Source organism: Engystomops pustulosus, chromosome 1 (assembly GCF_040894005.1).
Source record: "Engystomops pustulosus chromosome 1, aEngPut4.maternal, whole genome shotgun sequence".
Classification (NCBI taxonomy): domain Eukaryota; kingdom Metazoa; phylum Chordata; class Amphibia; order Anura; family Leptodactylidae; genus Engystomops; species Engystomops pustulosus.
Window position 1 is genome coordinate 256,096,937 of NC_092411.1, and position 27,984 is coordinate 256,124,920.

The following is a 27,984-nucleotide window of genomic DNA, read 5'->3' on the forward strand; positions in this document are numbered from 1 at the left end:
TCACCGTGCTGCCCATTTGAAAGATTGTAAACCAAGGACACTGACATACTGGTGTGCGCCTCCTCTGGCAGCATCTGCTCTTCTTTTAGCTTCTTATGTCCTGTTTTTTTTTTTTTTAAAGGCTTTTTAAAATAATGCAAATGAACCTGAGGGGCTCTGAGCTCCATAGTTGTTAATGGAGCCCCTCGGGCTCATATGTTAAATTTTTAAAGCCTTTTTATTCTTAAAAACAAGGGCATAAGAAGCTTAAAGAAGAGCATATCCTACCAGAGGGGTCCAATCCTCGGCTGCGTCCTACAGGGTTAAATACAAATAAAACAATAATTTGTTGTAAAATGGGTCACGGGATCTAAATAGAGGGGTAATACAAATCCACTAATAGAAAAACAAATGACAAGTGGATCACAAGGAGAACTGCAGTCACTATGAGATTGTGAACTTCAGATTTATACCAGTTTAAGGCTAACTTTCAGCACTACGAGTTATCTTTTCTTTTTTCTACCATATTTTTTCTACCATATTTCTACTATATTTTCATATAATTTTAATGTTTTTTAATACTTAAACATCAATGTAAATCTCCAAAAATTCACAGAACCTAATTTGTCCCTCATACAGTTCTATAAACTCCAGTTCTGACTTTTCTCTGCTTTCAGTAGTAATGACGTTGCCGTATCTATCCGGTGTGATGACATCTCTTCTACAATCCAGTTTTCCTTCATGTTGTTTTCCCTGATTACTTGAATATTAATGTGTTACTGTGATCTCCTGAGGTGTAGCTGGACTCCATGTACCGCTGAGCTGTAATCTTAACTTTGTAAACACAATGTTCTCAGCCTCGTGAACCACAGACGACATTCCCTGCAGGGATTAATAGTGATTTTTAATATAACAATAACATTGCTGACGTATGAGATTACTGGTGTCCCGGAGATCAATAACAGCGGGAGGCAAATGTTTCCAGCCGCTATGGATTTACAGACCGGATTGTGCCAAAAGTTTCTTCTTGCCCAATCATTAGGTATATGGGGACATACAGGCACAACAGAGGAGTATATGTCAGGGAATCCTAGGTCCCATCAGGTCAGTATTATAAAAAATATACATTTTGATGTCAGAAAGGATCAGTACTTTGAAATGACATAAATTTTTCTGCTATTTGTTTTTATTTAAGAGTGATTTTTTTGCAAACTAAAAGTAAACGTGGTTAAAAATCTTCAATTGGAGCCATTGGCACCAGGCGGCAGATTTCTCTAGTTCTTACCTTTTGTCACCTCTGTCACTTGATAGCTTTTCTGTTCAATAAACTTTATTGAAATCAGCTTATATCAATTTTAAAGGCATTGTCAATGAGTCAATATATAATACAGCAGTATACACACTTTAAAGCAGTCAAGCACAGATGTAATGCATCTAGTAGCACAACTGGATATATATGACCATTCACTTTATGAACCAAACAATAGCAGTTCCAATATGAAGGCTAATTCCTTTGTGGAATGCATATGGGAAATTATGAGAAGAATCTAAACCACTACTAAACAAGTATTAACAACATTAACCACATTACACATACACATCACGGGAAGATGAAGGAGAGCACATGCAGGGATACAGAGGGATAAGGGAAGTAAGGGGTCGGGAAGGAGCACACAGGGAGAGAGGGAAAAGGAGTATGAGAAAAACCTTAAGCTCAATCCAAGTCATCCATTACCTATTGCACCTGATCAATGCATGAAAAGGTATCAACGAATAGCCCCGTTGCCTGCTATTCAGGAAGCAAATTCCGTCGAGCTACGGAAATCGATCCACGGGGACCATACCTTGGTGTACCTATCCATCTGGGAATGCGCCAGTCCCTCCATGGCTCTCATCTCCTCCATTCTCATGATGTGGATTGAGGCTTCTGCCCATTGGGCCCTCGATGGACATACACTTGACTTCCAGAGTCTGGGAATAATCTTACGAGTGGCAGAAATGCAATGTCTCAGAAAGCTTTTTTTTCCGCAGAAATAGAGCCAGGAATCATAGATAAAAGCCTCTGGTAACGGTGTAATTGTGTCTGACCATAATTTGTTATAAAGTGCAAAATCCGCTTTCCACAGGTCTCTGACCCCAGAGCAGGACCACCAAATATGTAACATGGATCCATGTTCCCTATTGCATCTCCAATAAATGTCAATCTTAGGTAGTTTTGCTGGGGTTCGGTACCACCTGGCTACAATTTTAAAGTTCGTCTCCTGTATCTGTGACGAGACAGAGAGCTTATGGGTCAAGACAGCCGCCTTATCCCATTCCTTTTCAGCAAATGTTTTGCTCAATGCTCTCTCCCATGCCTGTCTGTAAGGGACTGGCACTTTTTTAGTCCCTTTCTCTCAGCAGCCACCCGTATACTGCAGATATCAAATGTCTAGGAGCATCTTTTCTCGTGAGTACACTTGATAGCTTTTACATAAGTAGTAACGGGGTAGTTTAGGTTTCTTCATTTTTTGTGAATTTATGTCCCTGAAACTTAAAGGGGTTGTCCGAGTTTAAAAAAAAAATAAAATATATGTGGCCGGGAGGGGGGTGACTAAAACAGTAAAGCTGTACTTACCTCCGGTGCCCTCCGGTATCCAGCGCTGCTGTCGCTCCGGTCCGGGCGCCATGTGAACAAACATGGCCGCCGGAGCAGTGCTGGACTCAGTTCCGGCCGGACCCGACAACCTTCCGGCCCCCATACACAATGCTGTGTATAGGGACGGATAGGCGTACCCGGCCACGGCCGGCCGGAAGCTGAGTCCAGCGCTGCTCCGGCGGCCATATTCGTTTACATGGCGCCCGGACCGGAGCGACAGCAGCGCTGGATACCGGAGGGCACCGGAGGTAAGTACAGCTTTATTGTTTTAGTCACCCCCCTCCCGGCCACATATATTTTATTTTTTTTTTAAACTCGGACAACCCCTTTAAAGGGGTTGCACCAATTTCAATTGGTATCGCCGAACAGGGACGATCAGGGATGACAATCTGCTCTATTGGTGTCTGACTGTTGGGACGACCATTGATCACAAGAATGGCGGTACAGTTCCCATCAATTGAAGGAGCGGATGGTAACACATACATTCTGCTACTCCATTCAATAATATAGGAGTGCCAGGACCTGTATAGACCTGTATAGGAGAGCCGGAGGTACTTTAGCGCTGTGCTAAACATTCCTATTGTACTGAAGGGAACGGCAGGATCCATACTTCACCTGGTGCTACATCAGTTACTGAGAACGGGCCCCCCATTTTCATGATCAGCAGTAATTTTAGTAGTTTGACCCCCAACCGGGAATAATAATCAAAATTGGCACAAAGGAAATCTACCATTGTGATTCCCCACACAATACACCTACCGTATTTTTCGGACTATAAGGCGCACAAAAAATCCTTTGATTTTCTCAGAAATAAAAAGTGCGCCTTATAGTCCAGTCCTTATATATGAACCGCACTTACAGACAACAGCTGCCTTGAACTGTGCACAGGTGTGCCACCTGCTGGTCATACATCCTTATCATCAGGTGCGCCTTATAATTAGGTGCGCCTTATAATCCAATGCACCTTATATATGAACCTAGATGTTTTAGCAGGAATTTATTGATGGTGCACCTTATAGTCCGCAAAATACGGTACTTAGTTGGCTACTGGAACATGCGAGCTCTGGGGAAAAATACAATTACACATTACAGATGTATCCTCATTGTATGTAACAGAAGCGCATATGCTATAGGGCGTCAGACATAAGCGACACTTACCGCAGCCATACTTCTTCAGTGTAGAAACAATTTTTTTCCAGATATATCACCTTCAGATTTTTTCCATGACACGGATCCTGTTTCCATGGCAAGGGGCTTAGCGTGTGACATATTGTGATGGCAAGGTGAGCCGCAGGTCAGGTGCGACACAGTTTACATACTGAAGGGATCATAGCAACCGCGCTTTAAGGGCAGGGACGGAAGCAAGTTGTGTAATAACTTTAATTGGCAATAAAATCTCTGGGGGAGTAAGTCACTTAATTGTTCATTTCCTGGCGCTGCCATGTCTTTTGTAAGCATATTGATTTTTTATCTGCTACTAGCCAAGCAGGACATTACTGATATTCATGTTTTAAAAGTTGTTTGTGAAAGCATGACTTAAAGGGAACCTGTCAGAAGAAATTGACCTAATATACCTTGATCAGCATGTAGTCAAACAGATTAGTACCTAAGTTTTAAAAAGGCATAGGTGCTGAAGTCAAGCTCTCCTCATTTCCTCTTCTGTGATTGACATCATTCAACAGACGTATGGACAGCCAGTAATGATGTCTCTGGACAAGTGGCTGTCAATAACCATGAAAGGGGAATGCTGAGGTGGGGAGAGCTTGACTTCAGTGTTGAGCTTTCCGCTCCCGTGACTTTATTCAACTATTTTACATCAAATTTTATTTGATACATACAACACTGTACAACAAAAGGGATTTGTGGATTAGGGTAAAATTTGCTATGACTAAGGACATTAATATGTCCGAAATGTGTTAGCCAGCACAACCTTGAGATGCGCTCTCTGGGGGAGATTTATCAGAACTTTCTAAAGCAAAAATGTTCAGATGACTGCAGTTAATCTGTAATACATGGAACGTGCAATGGCTTGCAAAGACCAACCTCAGTGCAGAGGGGGGGAGGGACTCTTAGGCCCCTTCCACACTTGCGTTGCAGATCACGTCAGAGTCTGATCAGGGTGCGATCAGGGTTTGGTCAGTGAAAAACGCACATTTTGCATCAGAGTGCAATCAGTTTTCAGTCAGAGTTTGTTCAGTGTCACAGTTTTTCACGCGTGTTTTCAATGCAATTTCAATGCGTTTTTCACGTGCAGATAATGCATGTGAAAGGACTCAGGGCTGAGCTCTATCTTTTCTATGGCAATTGATGCGTGAAAAATGCATTGCACTTGCAAGTGTCTCAGAGTGAAATGCGTTTTTGATGCGTCTCCATAGACTTGTATGGTGCATTTTAAACGCGTGTGACTTGCAAAAGTAGAGCATGCTGAGATTTAAACGCGCGTTAAAAAAACGCGTGTGTGTGCGTGAAAAAGAATGCAAGTCTGAAAAGAACCATTGGTTACAATGGGTCAGATTGCAATGCAAGTTCTGCGCGTCAAAAGCATGTGCAGAAAACGCGCGTGAAAAACGCAAGTGTGAAAGGGGCCTAGGTCAGAGTGCAATGCAAGTTCTCTGCGTCAAAAGCACGCGCAGAAAACGTGTGTGAAAAACGCAAGTGTGAAAGGGGCCTAAATCTCGACATGCTCTACTTTTGCAAGTCACGCGCGTGAAAAACGCACCGTACAAGTCTATGGAGATGCATCAAAAATGCATCGCACTCTGAGACACTTGCAAGTGCAATACGTTTTTCACGCATCAATTGCCATAGAAAAGATAGAGCTCAGCCCTCAGTCCATTTCACGCGCATTTTCTGCGCGTGAAAAACGCATTGAAATTGCATTGAAAATGCGCGTGAAAAACTGAGACACTGAACAAACTCTGACTGAAAACTGATTGCACTCTGATGCAAAATGTGCGTTTTTCACTGAACAAACCCTGATCGCACCCTGATCAAACTCTGACGTGATCTGCAACGCAAGTGTGGAAGGGGCCTAATTCTACATGATGTAAGGAGTCCCTTCTCCACGGAACAGCAATGTTGAACTGTGATGTAGCAGCGAAGCAGGGACTCCGTGCATCTTGTATAACTATGATGCAGTCCTCAACACTGCGGTCAGTCCGGAAAAAAACTGCTTTGTCTAGATACTACTGTTACATACTTGGTTTGTTGCTCCTTTTAGAACATAAATCTAAACAATTATGTAGAGTTCTGGGGGAAGAAGAATGGAAAGTTTTATCGTAATGGAGATGGTCAGAATCTAAAATTTATGGTGAAACTGAAAACCTGCCATAGGATAACGGGTGTGGATAAGCAATGGTTTTCTGAAATACTTTTTTTTGGAAAAAGATCAGTCCTGTTCACATTCCACTACACAAATGTAAAATTTAATAAAATCTTTGACTCTGTTTTCTACAAATTCACATAAACACATGGAGATCAAAGGGGTAAGATACTAACCAGAGGATGAAAAAAATGGATACTTTCTTATAACAACTGATCCACACCTGACTATGGGTAGTGTCTGATATTGCAGTTTTATAGTTTTGGGAAAAAAGCAGCCACGTTTTTTTAATCTCAGGACAACCCCTTTAACAAAAACTCAAAAGCTGCTGAAAATAACTCAACATACAACAATAATAAAAGGTCTTGATGGATGTCCAAAAACTTTACTTAGGGCGGCACGGTGGCTGATTGGGTAGCGCTTCTGCCTTGCAGTGCCGGGGTCATGGGTTTGAATCCCACCCAGGTCAACATCTTCAAAGAGTTTGTATGTTCTCTCTGTGTTTGCGTGGGTTTCCTCTGGGTACCTCAGTTTCCTCCCACACTCCAAAACATACTGTTAGGTTGTTTAGATTGTGAGCCCCATCAGGGACAGGGACCAATTTGTCATGCTTTGTGCAGCGCTGCGTAATCTGTAGGCGCTATATAAATAAAGAATTATTATTATTACTTTGTTATAGAGGTTTTGTGCCATTTCTGAAGCCGGGGGGAGTATTTGTATGTTTGGGTTGAATCTGATGCTGCTTGGAGATTGTTCTCCCAGTGTTTGCATAGTTTTCACCACACGTTCCATAGGATCTCCTTGAGGGTTGTAGAAGAAATTTACTTACTACTGATATTAACAATATAAAAGATCCCGAACCCAAATGAGTAAATAATTCATCTGTGATCCAGTATAATGGGGGAAAATAAGAGATTTGAGAACAATACAGAGAAATCAGAGAGTTGAGGAATCATTTACCCTTAGTTATGTAGGTAAGCAGTCCAAGCCTTTGTTCTAAGACCTCTTGATCACAATGTTATCTCCTCTCCTCCTTATCTATGGAATGTCATTGGGCCATATACCTAAACTGGAATTCCATCTGTCAACCCAAGAAATTTACAACCCCATCAGCCAAAAATTCATGCTATGACAGAAGCAGACCTTTAACAAATCTTCTCTGCCAATAACAGAGAGCAGATAAAGGCCTACAGCTGTAGGACCAGACATCACCACCACCATGTCACTGCTGAGATGTCCTCATTAGTTATCCGGGCTGGAATTTCTCCTGACTGGTAGATGATGGAGAGATACATTTCCCACCTCTACTCCTTTACTGTTCTGTGCAGTGCCACAGGGGACTTATCTTATCTCCATGATGTTTGCAATGTGCCTGCTACCAGTAGGTGGTGTTATCAGATGAGATGACCCTTGAAGGTTATCAGTTCTATGCAAATGTCCCACCATTAGATTTATTTTTCACCAGTCTTTTAGTAACCTGGTTTATGCATTACAGTGCAGTTCATGCACAGCTCCCCCACCACCACCACCACCACCGGCCATGTCTTTAGGAACAGCACCAGTGACTGGATCAGCCAATATGTGATCTATGCATGGGACATCCTCATGTATGGTCAGTTGGGAACCCAGAGCCCTTAAGACCAAAACGCTGCTGATGGAATTGACACATTACCCCTGCCCCCTCCCCCCATATTTAATACTCGTAATTTACTATTTAGATGCTATAAATGACTTAATACTTCCTAAGGGTCCACACAGCGCATTTCCACCGGGTTTCTAAAGTATTTTCGATTTGTGGCGCATTTAACAGGGGATTTTGGTGCACGCAATCAGATTTTGGCGCAATCGCTTTCAGGCGACACAAAACGGGGGTCGTGGCTGTCGGTCAACCCTACTAATTCGGACTAAGCGCAGGATTTAAAATTCAAATCGTTTTTTCGCAAGACATGCACTCACATACACCGGGAAGAAGAAGGTGAACTCCGGCAGACCTGAGTGGGGAAGCGACACATCAGGATATTGGGCGCACAATCTTGGTGAATCGTGCCGGACTTCATCCTCGTCAGACAGTCTGGATCGGGGATCGCGTCAGGACCGGGTAAGTAAATGTGCCCCATTGTTTAGACTTTTAGGTAGTATGAAGACCTATGTTAGGTTATAGCATGCAATCTGACTGCTTACATGTGTTACCTTCAGGAAGCTACAGGCATATTCCTGAGCTGTGCCGGGGAGCTAGGGAAGGGAGAGACATTGTAACAGCCTGCGAAGCTACAGCACAGATGGGACTCTGGTAACATTTAGAAGGGAGGAGGCAATGGATAACAAATATAAGAAGATTCCCACAGTTCCTTTCCCTGGATCTGTGAGTAAATGTCCCTGGATTGTAACGATGGATTCTGATGTATTTTTAACATCATTTTATTTATTTGCTACCTATTTGTTACAATTTGTAACCTATTGTACTGTGTTAACACAACTTAGTCAACTTATAATGTATTTATGTCATTTACATCTTTCTAGGTTCAGCCACTCACAAAAAACATATAGAGAAATGAGCACAATGTAAAAGTGATTCATATTTTGATACTTTATTTGAATGATCAAAGGTGATTGAACATTGGAATCGAAGATATGACGAAAGTGACATAAAATAAGTGAAAATAAAATAAAATGACATTCAAACTATTCATTTTCAGGCTGATTTTGGATCAATGTAAGCAGCTTTAGTGTCAGTAATAGGTTGTGTTTGCTAAGGGAAGGTTTTCAGTGGGGTAAACCTTACTAAAAGGTCAAAAGGTTCATGTGTGGAGACCCCTTACAAAGAGGCTAGAAGTTCATTTCTCAATGGCTCCACTTATTGCTCCTTGTAGAAGGTAGCAAGTGTACGCTCAAGGTGCCAAAAAGCTTGGGGGGAACTCCAGCTCCAAAGGGATTAGCTAAGAACATAATTTGTATAGGGGGTGCCAGATGTTGGGGGGGGGGGATATAAAAATTGAGTATTATTTTAATATGTCACCCACAGGCAGTGTCGGACTGACCCAGAGGATCCTTCGACGGGCCTGGACTCTGACCTAATAAGACAACCTAATTTGGAGGCTGGTGGATTTTTTTGTCTATGGATGATGAGGGATAATTTTATCTGGTTGGCTCAAGAAATTCCAATCCTATCCAAGCAACTGGAGATAATCCATGGCTAGTGGTATCTGGGAGTGTCTGATTCCTCTCTACCCACTAAGAACATTTGGCTGAGCATGCATGTGTACGCGGGAGTCAATAACAATAGCTGACAACTTTTGAAGGTGTTTAGATAACACATAAAATCGAGAAAAAACAATTTGCTTTAGTAAATCTTGATAACTACATTCATAGAGATATAGAAGAGAAGCAGCCACGGAGAAACAGCCACGTACCAGAGTTTATGAGCTTGTATGTGTACATTATTCCCCACCAGCCTCTTCCCTTTTACAAACATTTACTAACACCCATCTCTAAGGACAATGGTAGGTATTCCTTCCAGTATCAATAAATATATGACCCAATGTCACTAATATAATGGGTGCAGAATAGTAAGGTGCATGTGGGTCCATCCCTTTGTCCCATGAAAAACAAATTGTGCATATCAGTGTCAGCCCTGGTACATTTCCTCTTACGTACCGTGTGTATGGGATTTGTCTAAAGTTCTGGCTTTTACTGAACTGAAGCTACTCCATTCTTGTGATCACTGTGTATCCCAGCATTAGGGCCACAGGATAACATTCGTTATCCACGATACAGACCTGACAAAGACAAACAAAATAGGAATAATAACCCTCCCATAAGAGTTTAGGTAAAAACATCAACATGGAAGAATTGTCAATTTCCATCGCCTCGCCTTTTCTGACTAGTCTATTGCCTTACACTACAGGCACCTCCTCTAGATGAGTGTCAATTCATTTCTACCTACCTGTTAAACTTACATGTATGTTAATGAAATAATAGCTGATTAAAGAGTGTGTACATGTCATTATCTCTAAAGCTAGATGCCCACAACTGACCCCGTTCTTAGCCAAAAAAAACTGATGTTTTCTTTAGTTTTTCACGGGAAAGTTGAATCCTTATCTTTTTCACCGCGCCTCATAAGTCTATGAGAGATCGATGAACAATGGTTCTGGCTAGGACATGCTCTACTTCCTCTAAATTAGTTTCTGTTAAAATAATAGACGTGTGCATTGATCCGTTAAAATTATTGTATTTAGTGCAGCCATATTTGTCAACTGTCGAAAATAACAGTCGTGGGCATAAGCCCTAAATTGAAGGGTAATTTAGGAACGTTACCCCTTGTCTCAAGTGATGAGACCAGCAGCATTTACACTACATTCATTTCTTTATCAGAAAAAGTGCTTCCAACTTTTTAGAAGTTAAAAAAAAAAAAAACAATTCATGGAAATACCAATATTTTGGGAAAGGTAGTTTTTTTTCCTTTTAAATAATGAAAAATTTACATTCAGTCGCATTTCAGTTTATAAATTAATTCCTGCATAGGTTCATGAGAACATCAGGTTCCTCTGCCAGCAAAACGCATAAGGAAATATAAATATGACAAAGGAATGGCGCTCCCGGACAGGAACACCGGAAAGTTTCTTAGTCTTTGACTTCAGAGAAGCAATGGAGTGAAATTTAAGTAAAATAGTCAATTTTAGGTGCAATAGGGATCAGCAGTGGCTGAAACCATCTTTCTTTTTGATGAGGAAACACACATTGTGTTGGTGTTTGACCGAGTGAAGTTTTCTCTTCTTTCGCTTGTACTTTCGGATTATTGTAACAGTTAATAAAAGAGTGGACGTGGAAAACAAGCAGAAGATGAAGAAGATGAGAGGTTTCTTGTCTTGTAGATATGTACAGAATGGACACGAGTTCTCTTGAGACTGAGTTTTGCAGGAATTTCTACTTTGGTCTGATGGAAAACCATTGGCGGTAATTATGGCGCTGTACACATTCACCGACGCCTTGGCCTTCGTGTCGTAAATGGCGGAGCTATAGAATCCATATTGCGGTTTCGTTTTATCCGTCAGTTTGAAGGCGTAGTATCCCTTCAGGTTGATGTTGTCTTTAAGGTAAGCTAGGAGACAAGGGAAAAGAGATTAGTACACTCAAGTTTACATAGTTATTATACACAAAAATTATTAACACCCTAGATTAGTTTTCTTTATTTTTGTGAAAATTAGCGCCAGAGGCTACTGGGGCTTGCAGTAGCTGCACAGTGGAGCGGGAGTACAGGCTACTCCATGTCCCAGTAGCTTGTGGCGACGCCACCAACACCCTCGGCATCTGTGAGAACTCGTCTGTGAAGCCAGAGATCTGCGCATGTGCAGGAGCTCCGGCTTCAGATCAGAAGCTGCGCCGCTCTTCATAGACTTTCTGTACACACCTGTAAAGGGGTCACTTGTTATAATAATGAATCTTCACTCCTATCACTGGGGAAATGGAGATGCCAGTAACACGGCAAGTGACCTCTGTGTCCAGTATTCAGTTGCAGCTACGTCCTCTGTAGCGGTTGCTGTAGAAGAATTGTATGGTTGGCCATGACTTTGAAGGCTAGCTCATTATACAACCCATTTAAACACCTAAAATGATGGCACGGATGCCAAGGGTATCTCTGTGTTTCACAATGAACATAGTATGTTCAATATTCTTATTTTCTCAAGAAAGATCAGTTTGTATCAAAATACTTTAATAGTCAAGACCTTCACATATTTTGATGAAGACCACTCACCTTGTAGTAGCTGCTGGCTATACTTCTGTAGGTAATATACTCTTAGTTCATCCTTTTCTGATGCTTTATCATCCACTCCATTTGCTGTAATGTATATAGGAATATTTCCATAGTTCTTCCTCATCCAGTTCAGAAGTTGTCTAATCCCACGCGGTACCACAGCGAGTCCATTGAATGACATGAGACGTGTTGCATCTGACAAAAAGTGGATGTCTCGATCCGATTCAAATCTGCTGTCATTCTTCGGCTCGTGAATCACCAATCTGGTGGTGAAATGATTCAAGGCCAAAAAATCAGCTGTACCTTTGACCAATTCTTTCTCTTCCTCTGTGAAATTGGGCAAATAAGACGTTGTCATTCCCTTATGGTTTTTGGTGGTGATGTATTGCCTCATGAGAGAAGGATAGTCACCAGAACCAAAAATCGGTTCAGCAATCCAAGCAATGTCAAACTGCAGGAATCTTTCGGCAGCTTCCGCATGGGAAGGTATGAAGGGATTTGCAGGTTCAGCCCAGTCTGTGTGTAAAGACAAGGATATCTGACCACGTTGTTGGGGTCTATAGATCTTGTCATACAAATGCCATGCTTTGGAGTGGGCGATGAGTGCGTTGTGAACGGCCAGGTAAGTGTTGTTACTGCTGTGATGATAATATTGGCTAAAGCGGTTCGGCTCATTTATGGTGATCCACTGTTTAACCAGATCGCCAAATTCGTGAAAGCACAGTTTAGCATAGTCACTAAAAGCCTGAGTAATGGTTCTGTTTAGCCAGCCTCCTCTTTCTAATAATGGTCCAGGAAGACTCAAAGATCCATGTGTGGGATAGTACAGGGTGAGCATGGTCGTGATTCCCAGTTTGGAAGCCTCAGATATCATGCAACGATAATATCTCACAACGTCTCTGTTAACTGAGGACAAGTCTCCTTTCGGCATAATGATTGACCAATTGAGAGCAAACCTATAGTGAGTGACTTTCATATTTTTAAGTAGGGCTAGTTGTTTTTTGATGGTGATGAAATCGGTACACTGTGCCGCCCGAGTCTTCAGCTCCACTCCTTTTATTGCGTGCAGGATACCATCACCTGTAATATTCCACACGTATAACTTACGATCCACAAACTGAGGAGATGATGGAGCCAGCTCTGCCTGTGAAGAAAGGGAATATTAGATAAGAAATAAGATTGGAACTTTTTATGCCCCTTTTCTATCCAGATAAGAAAAAGTTGTGTTCATCTTGGCGAATAGAACTAACAAGATACCCATAGACGTACCTTTAGTACAGAATCTGTTATCCCCCAGGTGAAGTTACAGGGAAACTGTCCTTGAATCGTTGGTTCTGGAACCTCTTCTGGAAAACCATGTTCCTTTACGATTTGTTTAAAGTAAAGTGCAGAAGATTTGGGGGTAACTGCTTTGTTCTTGTTAGCGAAATCCACATAGAACAGCCCACGTCTTATTTTATACCCTTCTTGCCATTCAAAGCTGTCGAACAAGGACCAAGCTGTGTAACCAAACACCTTGATGTTGTCATATTTAATAGCTGTAGAATAGAACAAATAGGAATGTTTGTTTTTGCGGTTGGAAGTTGCAGGTTGCCTTTAAATGCAATTTACTACAATATATGGTATTAAAGGACATTTACCACCAGGATGAAGGATTGTAAACCAAGCACACTTACATGCTGTTGTGTGCCCCCTCTGCCAGGATCTGCCCTTCTTTTAGCTCCTTATGCACTTGTTTTTACAAGAAAAGGCTTTTTACGTAAATGAGCTACAGGCTCAATTAACAGCTATGGAGCCCAAAGTCCCTGAGGCTCATTTTCATAATCTTTAACCCATTACCGACGTGTGACATAATAGCACATTGGCTGCCATTCATCATACAAGTTGGGTGTTTGCTGCATATTGCAGCAAAAAAACACCAATAACACCCACGTTATATACTGGCATCCCGGGTGATAACCATGTAAACGCCCATGACAAAGCTGGCCAAGGCATTAAAATGCCGGTGGCGCATGGGCCGCCATATTTGATTCGAAGTCATCGGAGAAGAAAAAAGAATGGATCCTTGCAGAGGGGGCACACACGAGTATGTCAATGTGCTTGGTTTACAATCCTTCATCCTGGTGGTAGATGTCCTTTAATGTTAGGATTGGGGATCTCTACTCACCTTGTAAAATGTCATTGATAAACTTCTTCATGATGTAGACCATGGTGGTGTCTTCCGTTTGGATGTTGCTGTTTGAGAACCATCCATTTTCCATGATCAGGATTTTGGGGTTATTATATTCTGTCTTGATCCAGTTCAACACCCCTCTCAAATGAATTAAGACACGGACCAACTTGTTAGATTCATTTGACCGCTTAAAGTTATTGGGTCCAAAGGAGAATGCAAAGAAGTCTGCCGTCCCTTTAATATAAGCTTTATCTGTCTCTGAAAACTTGGGAAGGATGGAGCCATATTTTCTCTTTAGACTTTCTGGGTAGTCTCCATCTATATAAATGGGTTTTGCAAAGCGTCCAAGTACAGTATCCATAGATTCTTGGCACAAATTAATAGCTAACGAGTCCATATGTCTTTTCTCTGGTTCTATCCAGTGGGAGCCCAATGTCACGGACAGGTATCCTCTTTGAGATGGGCGGAAGTGAGTGTTATAGGTATGCCAGACCACAGCATGAGCCTGGAAAACAATAGAGCTTAGTCATTGAAACAGAATGTACATATAGTATAGAGTGCACAGTGCATTAACGAAATTACTGACCAAACTGGGTATCTGACTACAGCAATACCAATATTTTACCTTAATGGTTGCATATAGTGATGTGTGTAGCATTTCCACAAATACTATTTCAAATAATTTATATTAGGTCATAGCCAAATAAATTAGTCTTTTAATAACCTTGTTTCTTAATACTATGGTCAACCCTTATTTACTTAGGGTTGCGGATCGCACTTTCGTCAGACTTTGCACCGTTTTCAGGGATTACATGGCTTTGGCATGCGCTGGGACATGCAACACTAAAAAGATGGTGGACCTGAGGGGGGAAGAGACACATGCAGGATTTCGGGCGCACAATGTCGGCACAGTGCATTATCGTCGGACAATGCACGTTCGGTGATCTCCCCGGACGGGTAAGTAAATGTGACCCAATGGGGTCCCTCCCTCCCCTCCCTAAACTCTGGGATCAATGATAGCAGTAGCTAGACACCGGTTTAGAAGATTCCCTCAAGAACAAATATGGTCGCTTCAAAGATGGGGATAAAGTATGGACCCACCTCCTTTATAATTACCATACTATGGTTTATATACTGTATATATGTAGTACTTACACCCAGCTAATGCACCTGTCTATAGAGATGTTCGGAATTATATCCGCCAACAATTATGAGTCTAAAGAAGCAAATGACGTCATTCAGTGTCATACAGAAATAGCAACCAAGCCCTAGGGACGGGCATTGATGTCATTGTAGTACGGCATCATGAAAAATATGATGTCTCATTGTTCCGGGAAAACAAACAATCACGCGGCTTAACTCGGGAAGCAGATTACCTTCTATACTGCTAATTAGAAAGAGCTTATTGGAAAACCACTGTGTAATGAATGGAAAAAAAAAAAGAAACTGGCCTTATTTTGATTTGTTTCTTTACCTATAAAACTTGTGAGATTATCGCGCACATGATTTAATCATGAAATATACTGGAGAAGAAGGTAGTTATGTAAGAAGCTTATGGCAAGAAGAAGTTGTCCCCCATGGTCTCTGCTCTTATTCCAGATAAAGCTGAAGCTATCACCCCTTTACATTGCTCTTAGTTTGGACCTATAAATATTCTTGTATTACAGCTCTGTTCACACTGTGAACTGTACAAAGTATAAATACACCTAAAGAAGTCTGTTGATTTTATACATGTCACATAGAGAACCTTCTGATGGATTTCTACAGATAAAATCGCCCCCTACGCCATTTATTTATGTTTTCCGGAACATAAGTTTTAGGGGTGTATGCCTCCATAATACAGCGCTGTGTGTGTGATCTATATTGTGTTACAGGGATGTTTTATACAGCAGTTTTTACAGCAAAAACAACCAGGGGCCTAACTACAGGGGTAGCAGTCATAGCAGCTGTTACGGGGCCCGCATTGTCAGGGGGCCCTGGCATTTGGTGTATGGGGTGTGTGTATATACTGTATTGTACTGTATGTATGTGTGTATTTGCTGTACATGTATATGTGATGAGGATATGCTGTATATTTGTAAATATGATCCATGTGTGTATATGGTACTGTATGTATTTATGTATATGCTGTATGTATGTACACATGGAGTGTATATACTGTGTGTGATTGTAACTCACGTGTGTCGTTACACACAGATATGTATACTTTTTTAAGGGCCCCATTCAAAAGTCTTCTATGGAGCCCTGCCTCCCTTATTTACGCCCCTGAAAACACCTCTCTAAAACAATCACCTGAACTTGCACTGAAAAGTGATCTTCTAAGAGAAGGAGGAACTAAAAGGAGATAGCATATTACAAGGTGAGACTTAAAGTATGTCACAGAAAAGTTGGTCTTGGAGGGGCTCTGCTCTATGTTTTGTTAGAAAATGAAAATGATGAGTGTTCTGTTTAGAAACTGAGCAACTACCCCCCCCCAAAAAAGACTTTTCTTTTCTAATCAAGGCTAAATGTTTCCTTCCCCAGACGCCAGGTCAGTATTGAACCTCTTATGTAGCATTACAGCCGACAATTCTCCTGCTGATACACTTGGCAGATACACTTATTGGGCAAATAAATTTAGTAGTTAATCTAAAACCAGTGATATGTTTCACATAGTGATTACATTCTTTATATACAATAATCTGCTATGACAGCCAGGGTGGCATTCAGCCGTTATGGCGGAAGTGATCAGATTGGAGCCATTTAGACCTACTGTATATACTCGAGTATAAGCCGACTCGAGTATAAGCCGAGACCCCTAATTTTACCATCAAAATCTGGGGAAACCTATTGACTCGAGTATAAGCCGAGGGTGGGAAATGCATTGGTCACAGACCCGCCCCCCCCCCAGTATATAGCCAGCCTGCCCCCAGTAGTATACAGCCTGCCCCCAGTAGTTTACAACCTGCCCCCAGTAGTTTACAGCTTGCCCCTAGTAGTTTACAGCTTGCCCCCAGTAGTATACAGCTTGCCCCTAGTTATATACAGCCAGCCTGCCCCCAGTAATATACAGCCTGCCCCCAGTAGTATACAGCCGGCCCCCAGTAGTATACAGCAGCCCCCCAGTTATATACAGCCTGCCCCCAGTAATATACAGCCTGCCCCAGTAGTATACAGCCTGCCCCAGTAGTATACAGCTTGCCCCCAGTTATATACAGCCTGCGTTCAGTAGTATACAGCACTGCCCAGCCTGCCCCCAGTAATATACAGCCTGCCCCAGTAGTATACAGCCTGCCCCCAGCAATATACAGGGAGCCCAGCATTAAAAAAATAAAATAAACGTATATACTCACCCTCCGGTGGCCCCGACGTGCAGTGCTGCTCCCCCGATGTCCACGCGGGTCCTCTTCAGGCTTCCGCGCCCGTCTTCTTTCTTCTGCAGGGCGTCGCCATTGTTTTTCTCCCAGGTGGTGCCTAGTATGACGCGCCGCTGCTGACGTCATACTAGGCGCCGCCTGGGAGAAAAACAATGGCGGCGCCCAGCAGAAGAAAGAAGACGGGCGCGGAAGCCTGAAGAGGACCCGCGCGGACATCGGGGGAGCAGCGCTGCACGTCGGGGCCACCGGAGGGTGAGTATATACGTTTATTATTTTTTAAGTATGCATGTTATGTATTGACTCGTGTATAAGTCGAGGGGACGTTTTTCAGCACATTTTTTGTGGTGGGGGAAGTGCTCCGGCACAGTGTAACAGCCTGTGAAGCCACAGCAGAGAAGGGCCCTGGGAAACTCCTCAGTTGGCTTTTCAGAAGCATTATTTTAAAAGCTGATTTTAGAAGGAAGGAGGCCATGGATAATAAATATAAGAAGATTACCACAGTCCCGGGGCCTGGATCTATGAGCGGGTGCCCCTGGTTTATCATGATGGATTTTGATGGTAGATTTCCTTTTAGTAATTTTGTAGTCTTATGGGAGTAAAACAAAAAAAAATGCAGGGAAGTTGATGAACAAACAAGAACAAAAATATTATCATCTATTCTAACACTTGTGACATGTGACCACTAAGGCCAGTGATTGGCTGCTACAGTTATATAAATGTATGCGACTGCTGAGGCCAGTGATTAGCTGTAGCAGTTATATAAATGTGCGTGACCACTGAGGCCAGTGATTGGCTGTAGAAGTTATATAAATGTGCTAGACCGGTGAAGCCAGTGATTGGCTGCAGCAGTTATATAAGTGTGTGTGACCGCTGAGGCCAGTGATTGGCTGTAGAAGTTATATAAATGTGCTTGACCGCTGAGGCCAGTGATTGGCTGCAGCAGTTATATAAATGTACATGACAGCTGAGGCCAGCGATTGACTGTAACAGTTATATAAATGTAAGTGACTGCTGAGGCCAGTGATTGGCTGCAGCAGTTATATAAATGTACATGACCGCTGAGGCCAGTGATTGGCTGTAACAGTTATATAAATGTACGTGACTGCTGAGGCCAGTGATTAGCTGCAGCAGTTATATAAATGTGCATGACCGGTGAGACCAGTGATTGGCTGCAGCAGTTATATAAATGTGCATGACCAGTGAGGCCAGTGATTGGCTGCAGCAGTTATATAAATGTGCATGACCACTGAGGCCAGTGATTGGCTGCAGCAGTTATATAAATGTGCATGACCGGTGAGGCCAGTGATTGGCTGCAGCAGTTATATAAATGTGCGTGACCGCTGAGGCCAGTGATTGGCTGAAAAAGTTATATAAATGTATGTGACCGATGAGGCCAGTGATTGGCTGTAGCAGTTATATAAATTTATGTGACCGATGAGGCCAGTGACTGAACCATCAAAGTAATGTACAGTCCAAATGCATTTTTCCTTGTTTTTTCAAAGATTTTTTGAGTTTACATTAGTCCGTGGAATTCTGGGAATCTGACATGCCTGAAAGCCCTGCTCCTGTCATTCGTAGCCATTGCTCACTGACAACTTGCTGGATAGAAGACTGTGATGTAGGCTTCTGGCAGCTGTGAGCCTGGAAGGTATATGCTGCTCACAAGAAGACAATGTGCCATCTTATCTCCATGATCTACTCTGGCAAGATGAACTTCAATAGAACGTTGTAAATTCTTGCACCAGATCCTCACGGTTTCTTTATCTACTAATTACATAGGGAATTCTACTGTATGCCAACTCTTATAGTAAAGAACCATAAATTATTGTCTAAAATTCTATATATGATTTAGAAATATTGAGTGGTAAGATATTAGTCATATAGCGGTAAATTGTTTGGTCTTTCTGCCCTCCAAGCAAATTTTTCATACGTATGAATTGTGTATTTTCTTTTTGGTAGACGGACTAATGCTATACTACCTAACTTCAGACTAAGAAGAAATATTAGTGGACATTTCATTCCTAAAGACTATTTAGAATAATCTTTTGCAACACAACATAAGTGCACATTACTCAATTGTATACCATTAAAAGTGTCTTTTTATTTTGAATGTTTTAATATTAAAATTTTCTGTTTATATTGCAACAAAGTCCGAGACAGTTCGTACCTAGTGCTCACATTTAGTATATAAAAATTCCAGTTTGGGCAGTCGCCCGGGCCCTGGACTACCCAAACCACCCACCGAATTTTATAATGAAAAGGATCTATACCTATGAAATCCTCGTACAACACATGTACACAAGAGCCATTTCAGGACCTTTGAAGTGCCTCTAAAGGTCCTAAAACCTCAGATTGAAAGCAGCAGAAGGAGCGCATCCTCCATTCCCTAAGAAGCTGATTCTAGTACCATATGTAGGAAGTGATTCCAGACTTGTAGGGGCTGTAATATTCTTACACCCCAGGGCCCATGGCAGTCTTAACTCGCCCCTAGCAGTTAGCAATGCGAGTATCATCATATAAGCATCCAAAAAAATGCCTCTATGAAGAATGTATCAATAATATGCAATGTGACATATAAAATCAGGGAAGCCTGTAAATAGGTAGACGGCAACATGCACAGCCCTGAACTTTAATAATGCCTTGCACAAAAGTCACTGATCCTGTCCATGGATTCAAAGGAACAAGTGCAGTGCAGTGAGAATACAACAGGTGTGCACGCAAGGTTCAGAGATAGCAGCTATCTCGCTTACACCCTGCCGTGTCCACAGAGAAGACAGAACCCTGCAAATAATGATGTAATAAGAAGAATATCAGAAGAAAATGTAATAATGCTAATAATAAATTGGATTAATGGTATGATTAAAGTGGTCTTGGAGTTGGAACAGCCCCTGTCTTTATGCCCCTGCACATATTGTGTCCCCTACATATTCTATAGGCACCCTCCAGAATTTAGATTTCTATTCTTTAGTATCCCATGAAGCATGCAATGATGCCTTGATGTCCGATTCTATATGGTCCATATGATTCTATGTGAAATCGAAAGCCTACTGAGCTACAGTATCATGGCCTTAAAAACTTATATACACTAGGGAATTTTATTCCCTAGTACGGTATATATTCCTTGATCCTACCAGTTGAAGTTATTCATGGTCCGACCCTCTATCAACCTTGTAGCTTTCAATGTGGGTTGGACTTCACTATTGGTTTAGAGACTGGGGCCACCAGGGGATCCTTTGGGACTCTGGTGGGCCAGTCCAACACTTACTTTTCTATACTAATCTGCTTATTCAGAAGTAGGTATAATTCTGTTGTTTTCACCTTTAGGCCACTGCCGACAGAGATGTATGTCAGATGAGGAGACCTTTGACCAAAGAGATGTATGTTTCACCTTGTCTCCAGGGAATGTACAGTACTCATGTTATAATGCACGTTTCATTTTCTAATTACAAGTAAACAGAATTTTGCAGCTAAAGGGAAATCTACCTCTAAAGTTAACTAAAATTAAATGACAGATACTCGCCTATACTCCTCTTCTCTTCAATCAGTTCTTTAATTCTGAAACGCCAGGATCGCCTTGAAAAAAAGAGTAAAAAAAAGCAGCCCAGAGCACAGAGATGCGATGTCCGGCGCTCCGGGCTGTTCAGTATTAACGTCTCTAGTGTGACGTCACCTCCTTTTCCCATACTGGAGAGAGAGGTGACATCGCACAGGAGGTGTGGATAAGTAACAGCCCGGAGCATCAGGACATCACGTCCCCGTGCACCGGGCTGCAAGATTAAAAAGACCAGCTCCAGGACGGAGGTGGAGAGGAGTATAAGTGAGTATCTGGAGTTTAATTTTAGTTGACTTTAGTGGTAGATTTACTTAAAACTTCTACTAGTACACATTGCTTACATGTCATCAGGAAAATCCAGAGCATTGCTGAAGAGTTATATCACTCCTACATTAGCAAAAACCGGTCAGCCCTGGCCATAGCAAAATAAACAGGGACTGAGTATCTGGGACTGAGCACAACACACGCACAAGATCCAAAAGTCAAGGATGCAACAGCCGCCGAGAATTGCAAAGAGTAATAATTAATTATACAGTATGACATTTCTTACATTTCAGAGGAAAATTCCTTTAAGAAAGAGTCACCAGGCCCCATTCACACACTGCAGAACATATCTGCAGTTTATAGCAGGATTTAGACACCAAAACCAGGTCTTGATTTGACATAATTGGGGAATGTGATGAAAAGATAAAGTATGCAATATAAACATGTGTCCAACCACATGGTGCTAAGATCCCCTCTTTTCCATTGCACATGGTGGACAGGGGTCAGCAATGGCACTATGCCTGGTTGATGGCACCCATTTTTAGCAGTGTTTTGTACTGTGATGGTTTCTTGTGGAGCAATACTCCCTAATCCAGATTTGAGCAGCTCTAAATTTGCATCACAAATTGCGTCACAAAACGGATCAAAAAAATCGAAGCATTGGAAAAGTGTCGGATCCACAAGGGGCACCACCAGAATTGTGACGCCAACAATTCATAAATTAGACGCAGCAAGGGGAAAGAAATTCCACCAGTGTTCCTTTTGAAAGGCGATAATAAATGACCCCCACTGACCCCCAAATGATCATTACATTTGCTTATTTTTTGCCCATTTCCACCACATCTGCTTCAGTAACTAAATTTCCTCTTTCAGCCTCATATATATTTTACCTTGATGGGAGCCATTGTTAAGATAATACATGTTATTCAACTTGACTTAAATCAATATTATGGAACCCTAAAAATGTGCTGTGGTTATATATTATCTCCAAAAGATGGGACAGACACAATCACATGGATGTGCTCATTGAAGTTTACCCACCTGCAAGGCTTATGTGAGCTGCCTGCAGAATATACTTGTCAGAGATGGATGATCCTGTGACAGCCACTCCATATTGTCCACCCTGACAATGGATTCAGCAGGAATGTGGCCAAAAATGAAGCTTCCAATAACCTTTCAGCTGAGTTACAATAACTAAATATACACGTTCCGAAAATTTAAATCCAATAGAACCTATCCTGTCCGTAACCTGGGGACGGCCTGTACTCATCTATAAATCAATGAGATGTATGTTGGCGCTACTGTATATAAGCCAGAAAATCTCAAATAAATTGATGCGCCTTTTATCAATGTCTGTTCTAGATTGGTGTTGTACCTACTACATTTTTACAGCCACTCCACTTACTGGTTTTGTTGTTACTTTTACGATTCTCCTTAGGAACAGTAAAAAGTGCTTTTTTTTTTACTTTGTGAAAAAGTTTTAAAAAATATAAAGGAGTTATAATATGAAGAATTAACAATTAGTGATTTAATTATTGGAGAGGAATTTTATAGATTTTTTTTTGTTCATTTCCTATACAACAGACATAATGATTATTTTCAGTGATCCTATCGCCTTAGGACTCTTTCACATTAGCGTTGTTTTTCATGTCCGTGGTTCCGTGTTTTCCACAGATGCCTCACAAAGCTATTGATTTCTATGGGTGTTTTTACATTGGCTTGTATTTTCACTGATCCGTTGTCAGTGGAAAAAAATCATGAAACGTGTCCTATTTTTTTCACGGATGCAGATTACGGAAGCCAATAGAAGTCTATGGGTAAGAAAAAAAACAGATGCAACCATCCGTTTTTTATTTACTGATAAGGCTGAAAAACCAGGTGTGATGTTTTCAAAGCAATGTTAAACCTTTTGTTTTTTTTGCGGACACAGAGACAAAACTGATGCATCACAGAGACAAAACGGAAGAAAAACGGAGACACAATGGAACTGAAGCTGAACATCAACGCCAATGTGAAAAAGCCCTGACACCCAGTTTAAAAATATTACGTTAAAAATTGGTGGGGAAAATATGTTATCATTGTGTAGGGTATTATATCTCCATCTGAATATCATTTGAGTTGAAAGTGCTAAAAGTCAATAATTATATTAAAAAAATTTTTAACATCTTTAAACATTACTGCTTCCCATCAACTACAACTCTATGAAAAGTGTGTGACTGCTGTAATTGTGTACATACCCTACAGGTAACGATAGAATATTTTCTCTGAACGTCTGCCTAGGGCTACTGATAACTTATGGTAGAGAAGATTATTTTGGATTTGCTATTTTGCCATCTACTGAAAATTAGATGCATTGAACAGCAAGGTGTATGATCACATATGTAGATCTAGATGTGTTCCCAGTTCACTTACAAAATATTAATATGATACTTGTTTATAGCACACAGTAACTTACCTTGATGAGGGTATGTGCCACTGCGGACACTGCTGCATAGTCTCCTTTAATCCAGGGGGCATGCATCCCTGTGCCATATCCATGCCAAGCAATAAGATAAGGGTTATGCATGGTGATCCAATATTTGACACGATCCCCAAACATTAGGAAGCAGAACCTGGCATAGTTATTGAACGGATGGATGACACTCTGATTTGACCAGCCACCATACTTTTCTTGTACGGGCACAGGTAGGTCCCAGTGGTAGAGGGTGATCACTGGCTGGATGCCCTTCCTGATCAGCATATTAATGGTGCTGTTGTAGTAGTGGACACCTGGCTCACTGGGGTCACCATTACCTTGTGGAAACAGTCTTGGCCAAGAAATAGAGAAATGATAAAAATTCACCCCCAAAAACTCCAGAGCTGGCAACTCCTTGCTTGAAAAGCTGTCTGAGATGTCTGCAGGTTGGTCCATGGAAGGGATGCCCCTCCAAGACTGTTGTGTCCTCATATACTGATCCCACACTGAAGGTCCTCTGCTGGAGTGGTCATCTTCTATCTGTAAGGATGAGCTTCCTACACCCCAAAGAAAACCGGGAGGGAATGTCCCATGGGTGAAAAGCTGACTTTCATTTAAAGGGTTGACTTGATTCAATCTTTCCCAAACTTGAGTGCCTTCTCCTGGACTTCCAATGACTTGTCTTGTCAAAACTAATAAAATCCAGCAATAACCTTTCAGACAAAATTCAGCCATGGTGTCCCCCTTGTTTTCCTGGCTACTATCGGGCTCCTTTCATATGGATGGATGGAGACACTTCCATTCAGATGCTGCAGGGAGAAAACTCCTGCTGCTGTCTTCTGCTCCAGGAGCAGGACTGTCTTATCTCAGCTGCTCTATACAACTGCATTGTAAAAGTCCTGTCAATGATTAGCTTGAACTGTGAGCTCAGGAGGGGTCGCTGAAGGAGGGGGTGGTGTGTCCTTGCACCAGCTATTCAGAACTTCATTTGCTTTCATATTCCTGGGGAGGCTGTTACCTATCATTACACTGATCTATGTCTATACTGTATACATTAATGCTGTCATTATTCCAGTTTAATCCTTCAGGTGCCAAAAGACTCCGAATGCAAAACATGTCAGGCATACTGAGCCTATATATGTATATATATAGGAATTTTTTTGGGTGGAATTTTCGTTTGTTTAAAGTCATATGAAGATAGAATGCAGAATGTACATTTTACATATAAAATTCCTGAAATGTATTCATTAATATGTGCATATAATATATATAGAGAGAGATATTTAAAAAGGAATTTTTTAATATTTTGGTGGAATTTTGGTTTGTTTAAAGTCATATGAAGATAGAATGCTGAATGCACATTTTGCATATAAAATTCCTGAAATGTATACATTAATATGTGCATATATATATCTAAATGCAGTCAATAAAGCAATAAAAACCCTTTAGTTTCTGATAGCCAGCTTCCCTGCTCTTCTGAATGGTCAAGTAATAGCCCAACTCAACATAAAACTGTGTTTTTCAGGGGTAAATGGGCTCTACATAGAATAAATCTGCTACTGAATTTACGTGATGGAAATGGGAGTGCGAGTTTTAGGAAATTGTTGCAAAAAAATTCCTTATAGGGAACCTGTCATCAGGAGCTCTTTTTCTGGCTGCCACCATGTCTCCATAGAGAATAGCGCACACATTGCCAAAGAGTTTTTTTTAATAAAAACGAATAAAAAAGTTAGATGAAAGTTTACCTTTCTGTATGCAGAGTTGTGTCCCTAGTCCCCTGGGAGTGGCCAGTGAGTAGTGGTACAGACATGTATGACGTCCTGAGGGGGGAAGCAACAGGGGGTGGGGTGTAGCTATATATGGGGGCATGGGAGTTTTTTAAAATTTGAAATTAATGTATGATATAGCGGTATCCTGAGAGTGTTGGCGGGTGGGTGGGGGTAGGGGCAGGGAAACCGCTCCTCACTGGCCACTCCCAGGAGACTAGGGACACAGATCTGCATACACAAAGGTGAACCTTGATCTAATTTACCTTTGTTTTGGACAAATACAGTTTTACTATAAAAACTCTTTGGTAATGTGTACACTATTCTCTATGGCAGTGATGGCTAACCTATGGCACTGTTGCCAGCGGTGGCACTCGGAGCCCTTTCTGTGGGCATTCAGGCCTTCACCAGAGATGATTCCAGGTATCTTCCTGCAGTCCCATACAGTCCAGGACTTGCTGTGCAAAGAGGTATTTTTACCTGGGACTATTTTCTGCTTTATTGGTGTCCTCAGAGTGCTGGTATCAATGAAAACTGTGACAGAGAAAGGAGTATAAATCACAAATTAAATTTCTGTGCTGGCACTTTGCGATAAATAAGTGTGTCTTTGTTGTAGTTTGGGCACTCGTTCTCTAAAAGGTTTGCTATCACTGCTCTATGGGGACATAGGGGAGCCAGATGGCAGGTTCCCTTTAAATTGGTCTGATAATATCTAGTCCACTCTGCTGGCACCATACATTGCAGCGATTCTATATACATATACATAGATGCTTATTAGTGATATAAGGGTGTAATCCAACTATAGATGTGGTTGTATGCTGCCTGTATACTGCGCCATATTCATATTCTGGAGAGGACTTCCCCTGGCAATAATAATAAATGTAACGCCATCATATTCTGTAGCGTTTTACAGACCATGGGCTGCATATGCAAACAAAATAAGACGCTACTTATAGCAATCTTCTTGTAAGAGGGGACAGCACTGTAATATGGCAATACAGTAGATGCTAAATTTCAGGTGTTGTTTCTGCATGACAGAAAAAAGCCCCCAAAAAACCTGGTTGGATCCAATGATTCTAGTAGTGTAGTAGTAGGAATGCTTGATAGTGGTGGCATTGCTATGTTTCCCTGTGTCTATTATCCTTTTAACCTCTTTATGTATTTACACTGAGAAATGTATCTTTTTGCAATGCAAAGTCATGGATATTGTTATCACTGGAGGCATGGGGCAAACACAGGGGCTGTTTTGTTTGTAAAGTGTCTTTTACATAGCTATCACCTGGAGTCTCCTGTAGCCCCTACCTGTGATAGAATAAGTACACAACAATCCAGGCTGTTATCCGCAAGGATAGGACACCAGGTAATGGTATAGAGGTGTGTAGGAACTTCTAAAATTGATAACCAGTATTCAAAATTATCACTGTATTATTCATGTTCCAAGTTCTGATGAAGTCAGATCAGGTTTTCCAAAAATACTGTAACACTTCCATGACTTTCCCTTTTTCTGTTTATAATATAGTTCATCTGCTTGGATGATCTTGAATGGAGGAGGATGGGAGACATAACTACCAGTACATAACTTGGCATATTTGTTATTTAGCAGATTAGGAACATTGGGTAATAACCAGCATCTAATATGGTTGAAACTGGCTGAAAACTGACTTAAAATCTACAACCAAAAATCCATCATGATAAACCAGGGACACTTACTGATAGATCCAGGCACTGTGACACTGGTAATTCTTATTTGTTTGTTATCAATGGCCTCTTTCCTTCTAAACTTCTAAAATTATACTAATGAGGGGCTCCTGAGGTGTAACTTCCATGGTGCAGATTTACAGGCTCTTGCACTGTGTAGGAGCACTTACCCCTCCCACTGTGTTTGGAAACTTCCTCTGCTGCAGTGAGATTGTATCAGGTAGAGGGAAGGGGGAAGTGCTGAGAGGGACACAGTGTAACAGCTTGGGAAGCTGCAGCACAAAGGTGCTGTGGTTACACCCTTAGGAGCACTTTAGGCTCATTAGCATAATTTAAATGTTGATTTTAGAAGGAGGAAGGTATGGATAGCAAATATAAGAAGATTACTGCAGTCACGCTGCCTGGATCTATAAGTAAGTGTCCCTGGTTTATCATGCTGGATTTTTAAGATCTTCAGCCAGTTTCAACCATAGTAGAGTAAATGGTTAAGAGTATAGAGGCCTTTGGACTCTCCTTCTGTTAAGCAAGAAGGATCATACCTTTGGCTTTTAATATTCCTGATCCTTTAGATTTCAGGATGATCAACTCCCTCCTCTCTATTTTGAACATGTGGTCACTAGGACACCCCCAGCGTGCTTTAATACGGAAGGGAATTCCGGATCTTTTCAATTCTAGGATCATCAACTCCCTTCTCACCATTTTGACCACATGCACTCTCTGCCAAACTTAATATACATGAATATGGAAGAGAAAGTCTGATCCTTTATCTCAGGCTGTTCAACTCCCTTCTCTCCATTTAGTATACATGTGTATGCAAGGAAGGGGAGATCAAGAGAGATAGCTGTTGGCCAAATGTGCATTGAAATTTTGCATCAAATCTGCACCATTTCCAGACTAATCTGAAGTGTTGGCCAATTTTTATTACAGTAATTCTCTGCAACTGTACATGTGCTATACAGGATGGCATCTAACTACGTATTCCAGTAAATATTCAACTTATTGAACAACACAAACTACCCAGATCTAAC

The 27,984-nt window shown here is 41.5% G+C and overlaps 1 protein-coding gene across 1 annotated transcript; it reads right to left on the reverse strand.

The window, feature by feature from the left end:
* Positions 1-8,530: 8,530 nt before the first annotated feature.
* Positions 8,531-24,390, reverse strand: KLB (klotho beta). The gene is made up of 5 exons (XM_072125526.1): positions 23,493-24,390; positions 13,859-14,369; positions 12,961-13,229; positions 11,692-12,835; positions 8,531-11,037 (listed from the first exon to the last, which is right to left on the reverse strand). The coding sequence occupies exons 1-5, from the start codon at positions 24,225-24,227 to the stop codon at positions 10,631-10,633; spliced, it is 3,066 nt and encodes a 1,021-aa protein (XP_071981627.1). The 5' UTR covers positions 24,228-24,390; the 3' UTR covers positions 8,531-10,630.
* Between the last annotated feature and the right edge of the window lie 3,594 nt (positions 24,391-27,984).

What these genes read in the sequence shown, in the direction of transcription:
- KLB (XM_072125526.1), bottom strand. Translation starts at nt 24,227, where the DNA reads ATGGCTGAATTTTGTCTGAAAGGTTATTGCTGGATTTTATTAGTTTTG. An exon ending in TAACAGATTCTGTACTAAAG is followed by an intron (nt 12,836 to 12,960) that starts GTACGTCTATGG and finishes CTTTCTTCACAG; the next exon opens with GCAGAGCTGGCTCCATCATC. An exon ending in TAGCCAGCAGCTACTACAAG is followed by an intron (nt 11,038 to 11,691) that starts GTGAGTGGTCTT and finishes CTTGTCTCCTAG; the next exon opens with CTTACCTTAAAGACAACATC.